A 10,784-nucleotide genomic window follows, 5' to 3' on the forward strand; every position below is an offset into this window, starting at 1 on the left:
ATGCAATAACTTTCACAAAAATACAGTCGAAAAATGAATCTTATTTTCAAACAATTTTATTTTAGTTTCAAGTTTTTTGTCGTGAGTAAGTAAAACTTCGGAAAAATTCAAAAAACCTTCAGATGAACTCATTGACTTTAAAATTCAACTCCATGTCTTTATATATTCTCGTAGAATGTCTTTGGAAACAAAATTTTAACCAGAATAATTTAATGTGTTAGTTTTATGCTTAAATGATTAATTAGTTATTTATGCATGCAAGTAAAACATAAATCAAGATTTTATTTGAAAGGTAATGCTAAAACGTAGCACCAAAATTAACACCCTATACAATTAAAAGGGTGTCCCAGCAGAAGCGCACCTTCTTAGGCCCGAAGTTCCATATTTTGGGCCTTGATGACAAATTACGTTTAAAAAGAAACTTAGAGGCAGTCGTAGAGGAGTTTTATTCTTATAAATCACTGACTGATATGGAAGTCAAAGGCGGTATCAGGGCTGGATTGAGGAGAGGGTGACCTGGGCGGAAGCCTTAGGGCCTCCACAAACCGGGGGCCTCCACAATAGAGACTTCGGAAAATTTTTGTTTCAAATCCCAACTAGTAAACACTAAAAAACATCTTTTCCTTTGATATGTATTTTTTCCGCTCTTTTACCTTTACCTACAGCCTTGTTGTGTTCATTCTCTGAATTATGTGGGAAAGGCAACCGATAACTCTTGTCCATCGGCGGTCAGTTAATTGATTTTGTGCAGAATTTGTACACGTTTTTCACAGCCAGTACAGAGCGGCACAAAATTTTGATTGAAAAATTATCGGAGAAGAAAAGCTGATAGTTTTTATTCTTGACAAATTTCAGTGACACTCGAATTCTTGTCGAGTGGAAGCTACGAAAGCTTTAATCAACGGCTATTCGGAAATCGAAGAAGCTCTAACCAGCATATCTTCCAATAAAGAGCAAAAAGTGAGAAATGAAGCAACGCACCTTCTACAGAAAATGAGTGGTCTCGAAACCGCTTGGTTTTCAACATTTTGGAACGATATCTTGGAGCGATTCAACGCTACAGACAAGATGTTCGAAGACCTGAAAATCATTCTTGAATCGGCAATGCGTGCAATTGAATAATTGAAATCATTCGTTGATTTCGTTGTTAGGAAATGATTTTGATAAATACGAGGAAGCAGCCAAAAAAATATCCCATACTGATGAAAATGTACAATCACGCACCCCTACCAGAACGAGGAAGGTGAGGTTAAATCCGCTCGATTACGGAAAAGGGCAAGGCGCAAATCTGTCGCCTAAGGAAAAATATAAAGTATCCGCGTTCATCCCAGCGATTGACCAGCTATCCGTTTCTCTTACTGAAAGATTGTATGCCTATGAAGCTGTACGTTCGAAATTTGGATTCCTGAATTACAAAATTTTCCAAAATCAAAATTTCAGAGCTGAATTCCCAAACCTCGAAATTTCATCGAGAATGTATTTGTATCAAAATGAAAATTATAAAATATAGACAAAACCGTCTATCGAAGCTTTCTCTGAGCATCAAAAGCGATTTACTTCGAGAGCTGTATTTTAACGAAATCATCAACGATTTTTTAGCGAAAAAAGCTCGAAAGATTCCGTTCGTTAACCCTAAATTTCAGATAATTCTTAGTTCCGTTTATATTTATATGTGTTTGTTCAATACTAAATTAATCTACTTCGTTTCACAATAAATTATTTTAATTATACTCAAGTTTGAAAAAAAAGTTTACTTTATTTTTAAAATAATTTGGGCGAGGGGGCCTCCGCTCCTTTATTGCTCTGAGGCCTCTGGATCTCTAAATCCGGCCTGGGTGGTATGTGTGTTGTTAGTTAAGCGCAGCATTCTTGATAGTTTCTAAGAGGCTGAAATTTGTGTGGTGATTAGGTAGGCGAAAGAAAAGTGGTGATTTTGTAGGTATTATCTTTTTGGCGATACTGGTTTAAACAGCAGACGCACGTATCGTGTTTTGTTTCACTGTCAGACATCTTCAGTTTGGTCTATAATTTAACCATGAACCGTCTTACAAACGAACAACGCTTGAATTTTATTATCAAAATGCTTGCTCTGTTAAGAAAAATTGTGTTCAGTGACGAAGCTAGTTTTTTGGCTCAATAGGTACGTAAATAAACAGAATTGTCGATTTTGGAGAGTGAACTTCTTCAAAGATGATGCGAATCGTAACGTAACTGTGAATGGTGAGTACTACCGTGAGATGAGATTCAACTTTTTTTTGCCCAAAATGCAAGAGCTTGACTTCCATGACATGTGGTTACAACAAGACGGTGCCACATGCCGCACATCTTACCTAACGATGGACTTATTGAGAGTCGAGTTCGGTGAACATTTTATTTCACGTTTGGGACCTGTTAATTGGCAGCTTAGATCGTGCGATTTAAGACCTTTAAACTATTTTTTGTGGGGCTATGTTGGAAGACAACATTGAAGTATTTATTCGTGAGATACCGGAAATGTTGGAAAGAGTATGCCAAAATTGGACTATGTGGATGGACCATGTAAGGTCCATTAAAGGTCGACATTTGCATGGTTAGATTAGATAAATTTTTATTTACTTGCAATTATTTGTACAATTTCATTAACAATCTTTAAAACATGGTTTTGCCGTCTGCCTGATTGACAAAGTTTTAACTGTATCAAAGTTTCGTAACTATGCAGTTGTGTTTACTAAAAATGTTCATCTCTAATTCTGCTTCTATAAATAACTGCTGTTTTGCAATATATAAGCATTTAGACACAAAGTTTCGTTTTCTGATAAAAAGTCTCTACCAGAAAATTTGCTTCTAGTTTCTCTCAAGACTGGACAGGGACATCTTTCGACAAATGAAAATATCCTCTCGTTCAGCCACGTTGCAAATATCACATAGCAGTGGAAGATCTTCGCGAAGTGAAACGTAATTTATATTTAGCAGTCTCCTAGCCGAATCTTGTTGGAGATTTGCTCTACAGCATGAAATAATCTTCAAACATTAAATTATATGGACCGTAATATCGATTAAAATAAAAATGTATGTTTTTTTTTGAAAAACTTACCTATAGCTTTTAAAAAATCAACTTATATAAATGGAAATCTTTTGTAGTAGAAATCGTAGAGTATGGTCCTTCTAAAAGCGAGTGTAGAAAGAAATTAGCAGCAACCTAGCGACATTATTAAGTATAAAACGATCTTCATAAGTTGGCAAGATTAGATTATCATCCCAAGGAAAACAACGGAGTTGATTCCGTTCTTTGAGAATAAGAGTTCTAATGGGGGACTGGCATATTCAAGGAGAAGTCTTAAAAAAATGTGTTGTATAAGGGATCGAGAATTCTTAGGTGAAACCAAGGGTTGAATTGCCATTTTTAATTATACGATTAAAATGGGCTCGAAAACTTAACTGAGTGTCATAAATAACTTCTAGATAGCGAAAAGATTAGGCATATGTAATGGTAATATCGTACAGACTGAAAGTTCGCGAAATCTCGCTTACGGGTGAATGTTATCAATTGGCATTTATTTAAATTGAATTCTTAGACATTTCACTTCGCACTAAGTCTGAGTCAAAATCATTTTGGAGAGATAGGATAGAATCAGATGGAGAAGAAATATCCTTTATTATTTTCATGTCATCAGCGTTATTAGAGACAGTTGAATCATCCATTACATTGTTAACGTCGTACAAATTAAATCAAAAGACCAACGTGGCTCTCTTGATGATTTTGCGGTTCTCAGTCAAATGTAAACTGGATTTTGTTAAAAAAAAACGCTTTACTTGAGCACTATCTTAATTCTACCACATGGATTTCAGTTGACAATCGAACCATCGCCATCGGTTATTAACTTCCAGAATTTACATTTTTACCCAACTAATGTCCCTTATTATGTCTGAAACAAAGGGTTGGCCTTAAGGCATCATGTTAATTGTGAGATTCATCTAAACGTCGAGTTTGTTCTTGCCCTCTGATCTGACGAGACATACTCTCTGTGCAGTACAAAACAAAAGCAAACATTAGTAAAAGAATTCGTTCACCTACTCTGGTGGTAAAAAATCGCAAAATGAATTTGCAAGACCAAAGGTTTGGGCGTTTTACCAGATAACAATGTCTTCCCGATTCTGAAGATGATGATAGGATTGATGATTCTGATGACATTGTTGTTCAACCAGTTAAACAAAATAAAATTCCATCCATCTGTGTATTGCAAAAAACTTGTGAAAATATTCACAAAGTGCTCAGTTATTTAAACATAAATGACTATTTCATTAAACAAAATGTTAATTGGGATTAAAATTAACTGTGCAATCAGTGATGATGATGCTAAAATGTGTGCTAAGTTAAAAGAACTAAACTGGCAATTTTTCACCCATGACCTTTCATCAGTCAGATCTTTTAAGGTTGTTATTTTTGGCGAAGAAATTTCAATTGATAAATTAAAACATGAACTATTTACTCTTGGTTTAAAATGCCAAAATATTAAAATGATAAAAAAAAACAATACAAACATTATAATGACTTTTTTTACATAGTTTTACTTGAAAGTGGTACTATTAAATTAAAAAAAAATGTGAGATTTGTGTTTAAAACCCAAGTAAAATCTGACTTTGCAAGGCGACAAAAAAAGAAATTTACACAGTGCATCAACTGCCAAGTGTACGCCCACAGCGAAAAAAAATGTCATATAAAAACCCTTTGCGCGAGATGTCCTGAGGCACATGAAACGAGTAAATGCAAATCAAGTAATACTTAATGCGCTAACTGCAATAAAACTCATGAATGAACTGACTCATCATGCCCAAATGCATCCACAAAAAGTGACAATTTGGTAAGATTTGGCGTTATAATTGGCCGAACTTCTAAATTGAGGTCAGCCAAGCTAAGTCGCTATAGCGACATTAAAATTGACTTACATATGTGGCCGAAAATTGATCTCGACGATATCAATTGACCGCAATCATGTGATTTGATACCATTGCTCTTCTTTCTTTGGGTATATTCCGATTTATGTACATATGTACAATAAACATTATACATAAATCAAACTAAGTTTATAGTATTCGGTATATTTTTGAGGGAAACACATTAACTGGGGAAACAAAAATTTACTCAAGATTTTTAATATTTACAATAAATTATCTTCAATCTTTTTAGAAGCGTTTGTAAAATTTAAAGTTTGACACAAGTATTTTTATTTAAAGTGCATATCTATATATATGTACATACATTTAGCTTTTTTGAAGTAAAATTCTAAGTTTCCTACGCTAGATAATAGTGTATTCAATAATTTTAAGGCCCGTGAGGGGTGCCAAGAAAAGTTATTGGGTTTATCCAGTTTAAAATTTGTATTCAACTTTCATCAATACCATCCTATTAAGATGAGACTATACAAAATCAATTAAACAATTTAAAAAAAGTACATGACCCACTTTAAAATTGAGGTCAGTAAAGTTTCGAAATGATAAGTACCTTTACTTATTCAAAAAAGCAAAATCAACTTCGAATGTTAAAATCATTTCAAGTATATGTGGGTACAAATATCACATGAAGTATAGGGTTAACCTACCTCCGACCATCAGATCTGCATTTTTTCATTATTTTATAATTTATTTAAACAAGTATAACTATTTATGTACAATGTAGCAATGTACATATAGGAACTTATGTGGCATAGTCATGCATTGAAATTTACCAAACCTACAAAAATCATTTCTCTTCAAATTATCCTCTAATTGTCTTAGAGGTATGTAGGTAGGTATTCATGATAGTGTTATGTTCAACTTTAAACATACCGCATCTACTGGTTCACTTATATTTATCTACGTATCTATATGTATTAGATTGCATTCATATCTTTGAGGTATTCCATTACAAATACGAGCATACATAAAGTAGCAAAAAAAACAACATTAATAAAGACTTGCACTGCATCGACCGTGTCGTGTAAATATATTTACTTATACGTAATGTACATTGTACATACTTATGTTTTGTGCGATGTACCTACAATTTCCATTACTCAATTCGTACATAAGTGTAGACAGAGCAAATATATCAACGATACTTGTATCCACTAAGTTCAGTTACGCAGGTATGAGACTTAACAATAACAACAACATACAAAATAAAAAAAAATTAAAAAAACTATGTCAAGGTCATATTTATATTGTTGTAGTTGTTGTTGTTGCTATTGTAGATTCGATGCGATAAAATATTCGATACAGGTGAATGCACTCACGACCGCGACTCTACAAATATAGTATTTCAAAAGAATTTCCCATGCATTAACATTTAATTATACGCGAGTACCTACAACTATCTACTGCGAGTACGAGTACTCTAGGTAAGATAAGCTTTGTTGAATGTAATAATTCTTATTATAATAAATTATTATTCTGTGATGTTTGATGTTATTCGTTTTTGTTTAAATAAAATTTACAATGCTCAGCTCATGCTTACATTACGGCATAATTATTAAGGTTATGAGAGATTTTCTAGTTATAATAATCAACACCAATAGCAATGAAATGTTTGAAACAATACAAAAACTTATATAAAATAATGTTTAACTAAATTATTTTTTTTTTTTGAATTATAATGAAAACCATTTAGCTTTATAAAATTCAGCTTTACGCGAGCTACCTATATAGAATGAACTATGAATGTGTGTGTTGATTTTTGTAGGAAAATCCGGCTACTCATAAATTATAACTATTATAATGAAACTAAAAGTACTTGAATTAACTTTATTCAATTAATTCAATGGCATTGGGTCATTAATTAAAAAAATAAGGTGTTATTTTTATAGTTAACTATACAGAGTGGTATTATTGATGGAGCCATACGCGAACATAAAATAAATACTTTCTATATGTTATACTACCTGATGATTTTGTATTGGTATCCTTTGGATCCTCTTAGCTTCCATATTTTTGGTTAAATTTGATACTGAACAGACATATGTAGTGTAAGAAGATTATATATTGATATTTTATTTTAATAAACTAAAATATAATTAATAATCAAATTAAAATTTCAAACAATGCACACAATTTTATATAGTTTAAAAAAAAGACACAATATTTCGAAAACACTCTTTAAATTTTATATAAATTTATTCATAAAACTTTGAATACACTTTTATTTTCGTTTTGAATTCGATTTGATTGTTATAAGAAAAAAAGTTTCGCTTGACGGCGGCGGTGGCGTGTGCACACTCCAATGAGGCTGTGCTTATACTAACTTCAACAAAAGATCGTTGTTTGTTGAATTTATTACGAGTATTAACATTACTCTCCCGTCCTAACCAATATAGTAAATGTGCGTTAGGTCAGGCATTGTTATATGACTTGAGAAAAGTCATCATGATAAATAAGTTCAATTAAAAGTTATGGTTTTCAATATAAAACTCAACCCTTTTTCCAAAGCCTTTTAAATCGACAACACTTTAAGTCATATGAACTTTGAAAGGCTCTACAATGCTTTTATTATCCATGCACTTCTTTCATATGCATGCGTGTCATATCTCACATTTATATAAATATTTATTGATGAAAATATTTGCAGAAAAGTAATTAAATTCGAACAAAATTACAATACATTAAAATCAAGTTCGGACATCAACTCTTTTGTTTGGATTCATTGGTCAATTTCTAACCAGACGTTTTGAATGGTGTATCCGTCATAAGTGATTGATGAACCTTCCAATCTAATAATTGTTGTTATTATTGATGTTATACTGTTTTTCAATGACTTTAATTCGGCAAACATTTGAAAATTTGGTTTTGTTTTATGGTCAAGCAATTTACATAATACATAGTTTCAAATATATCACGTAAGTTAAGTTTTTTGGTAAATGATCTTCTTTACTTGTTGACCACAAATTAATTCAAATTATATATTTTTGTTTGGAAGAAAATGTTAATTTTCATTATCTTGTTATAGAAGAACTGTTATGCATAAATACTTTTTTATTTGTGGGAACAAAATCAGATCATGTGAATTCGCAAGAGTCCAACTATGTTATGTGTACGATGTACTCTGTACGTACATTTACATTTTTTTTATAAAATTTTCAAGGTAAAACGATTGTACGTATACATACATGGATGTTTTATACGTAAATCTACAAAGGCTAAATGATTAAATAATTTCTCGCAATAAAGTCGATGACCGAAGTTTTAGCTGGCATTGAATTTGAACTTGCAGAAAATGTTTTTGTGCAGTATCAAACGGATATTGACTCTGGAAATTGGTAGTAAACTGGAGTACGTGGTATTTTTTGTAAAGTGTTTGTAGTGTGTACCTAACCTACACACTGGATATCAAGTGATTGGTATTACTTTTGTTTTTAGTATGGTATTTGGTTTTGAAATACTTTGAAGCAATATTGCATGAAAGTTTTTGCACTACACAATTTGATGTTGACACTTCTTAAAAGGTGTTTTGCGTTTAATTAATTCAGATTTACATTAAAGCCTCTATCATCAATTGAATTGAGGTGTTATGTTTTAGTCAAATACCTTGGAAACATTAGGTTTTCCAGCAACTTTATTTATATTGGGGTATTTAAAATGATAATACAAAATAAGTTTTAAAGTGTTCGAAACGTAGAACACTGTGATTACAATTTCTATGTTTATTAACCGTTTTTTGTTGTTGTTGACAAATCCTTTAAAAACTGTTGTCATGAAAAGTACTTGTCATATTGCAAAATTCATCCATTTCCATTTAATTCGTGACTGGAAGTTGTAATTCGCTTAGTCATACTAGTTTTTTACGGGCTACTTAATTAATGAAAAAATAAGAAAAATAAACTTATCCTTCAATTGTCTCGAAATATTAAAATGTGAAAATTGTAAACATTACAGTTCTTAGCCTAATATTGGCTATTTTTTGTTATCCCTTTATACGAACATTCAACCAAAAAATCTTCCTTGCATTTTCCCATAATTCGATATAGAAAAGATCTTAGTTTGTTTTCTCTTTAATTATATTAAATTGGCAACGCTGGCAACGTTTATTTATTGTTAAAAAAGTTTGATTTGTTTTGCAAATATATATATGTGCATCTATATATCCACACAAAACTGTCTTCAAGTGTATTGCTTTCCCATTTCAAGGATCTTCTAAATCCTGAAATAACGCCGATAAAGTGGCAATTTGCAGCACCTGGATTTGTAGTCGGCTCTCTGGACTGTGCATTTACATTTAGCGAGTTGGAAAAATCTCTGGAGACGTTTAAAGATGGCGCAGGCAGTTCGAATGGTATTCCAGTGGAATTATTTTAGAATGGGACTGTCATGCTTAAAGAGCACCTTTTAAAACTGTTTAATACAGTTTTGGAGGGAGAACTGTCTCCAGATAAATTTCGAGATGCTACTCGTATTATATTATTTCTACTCCACAAGAAAGGATCGTTATTTGACGCAGCTAACTACAGAGGGATTTCCTTTTTAAATGTATCTTACAAGACATTTACAACGATGATGCATAAGCGTCTTGTAAGTTAGATTGAGACCGGAAACTTGCTGAGGAAGTTCCAGGCTGGATTTAGACCAGGATATTAAGCAATAGATAACATTTTTATATTCAGGACCTTGGCAGAGAATTTCTTGAAACAAAAGAAAAAGCTGTATGTATTTTGTATCGATTTTGAAGCAGCTTTTGATCCAATCGATCGAGGTGCACTAGTCTATAAGCTGATTCTTGGGTTATCGTAGAAGTTTGGTCGCGTTCTTGAGCACCTATATAGAGGAGCAAGGGCGGCTGTGTGGACAGGTTGTACATTAAGCCCTACTTTGTTTGCAATATTCACAGATGACCTTTTAGACTACCTGCCGGGTGGAGTGAATTTCTCAGGGATGCGGATTAAAGCACTTTTGTTCTCAGACGATATAGTCATGTTAGAGCATTCACCGGAAGCTCTCCAGCTCTGCAAATTAACAGGGTTTACGAGTATTGTCAGCTATGGAATCTAAATATCGATAAATCGAAGGTTAAGGTTATTAAAAGTGGTGGTGGACGTAATGTATCAAATGAAAAATTGAACTTTTGTGTGAGACTACAAATACCTTGGCATTACTTTTACAAATAATCTAAATATAGAAAAACACTTGAATGAGAAATTGGTTAAGGCGAAAACTGCTATTAATATGACATGGAAACAATGCTTAATGAATAAGTGCATAGCACATAGTAGCAAGTTTAAAGTATTTGAAGCAGTAGCTGAGAGCATACTTTTAAATGGATCGTAGGTATGGGGACGTAAAAAGTATAATTTGGTTGAAAAACTCCTGACGAACTTTATAAAAAGAATTTGTTTGTTTTTGAGATATAGATTGTTGAAAAATAAATTATTAAGGGAACAATTGTTTAGAAAAAAATATTGAAATCAGTTAATAAGATCAATAGGAAAAACAAAACAAAAAACGGTTTAATGGAATGTTCCCTTTTTTAGCAATACAAAAATGTTTTTTTGATATTAACAGAATTCAAATTTAAAAAAAAATACTTAGAATTCTCGATTTTTGACAAAACAAAAATTGTATGTGGACTACTGTTATCTGTAAGTTTTGATCTTAAACAAATTAAAAAAAAACGACTTACGCGAATCTGCCTGCCTTAAACTTGTATTACCAAGTTTGAACTTAATCAATCAAAATAAAACTCTGCAAACTCTGCAGTATAAAATAGGGAACCATATACCTTGGCATACTGACTCCAAAAAATAAAAGAGGCTGGGTGCGACCCACACTGATAACTTCCAATC

The 10,784-nt window shown here is 32.3% G+C and overlaps 1 protein-coding gene across 1 annotated transcript in view; it reads right to left on the reverse strand.

Moving 5' to 3' along the window:
- LOC129944530 (probable serine/threonine-protein kinase DDB_G0282963) overlaps nt 1-7,236 on the reverse strand; it is a 33,688-nt gene extending 26,452 nt beyond the window's left edge. The window contains exon 1 of the mRNA XM_056054019.1: nt 6,897-7,236. Within this exon, the coding sequence (XP_055909994.1) occupies nt 6,897-6,941 (45 nt within the window). The 5' untranslated portion in view covers nt 6,942-7,236. The remainder of the gene's footprint in view (nt 1-6,896) is intronic.
- Between the last annotated feature and the right edge of the window lie 3,548 nt (nt 7,237-10,784).

The sequence above is a fragment of the Eupeodes corollae genome, chromosome 2 (genome assembly GCF_945859685.1).
Source record: "Eupeodes corollae chromosome 2, idEupCoro1.1, whole genome shotgun sequence".
Taxonomy (NCBI): Eukaryota; Metazoa; Arthropoda; class Insecta; order Diptera; family Syrphidae; genus Eupeodes; species Eupeodes corollae.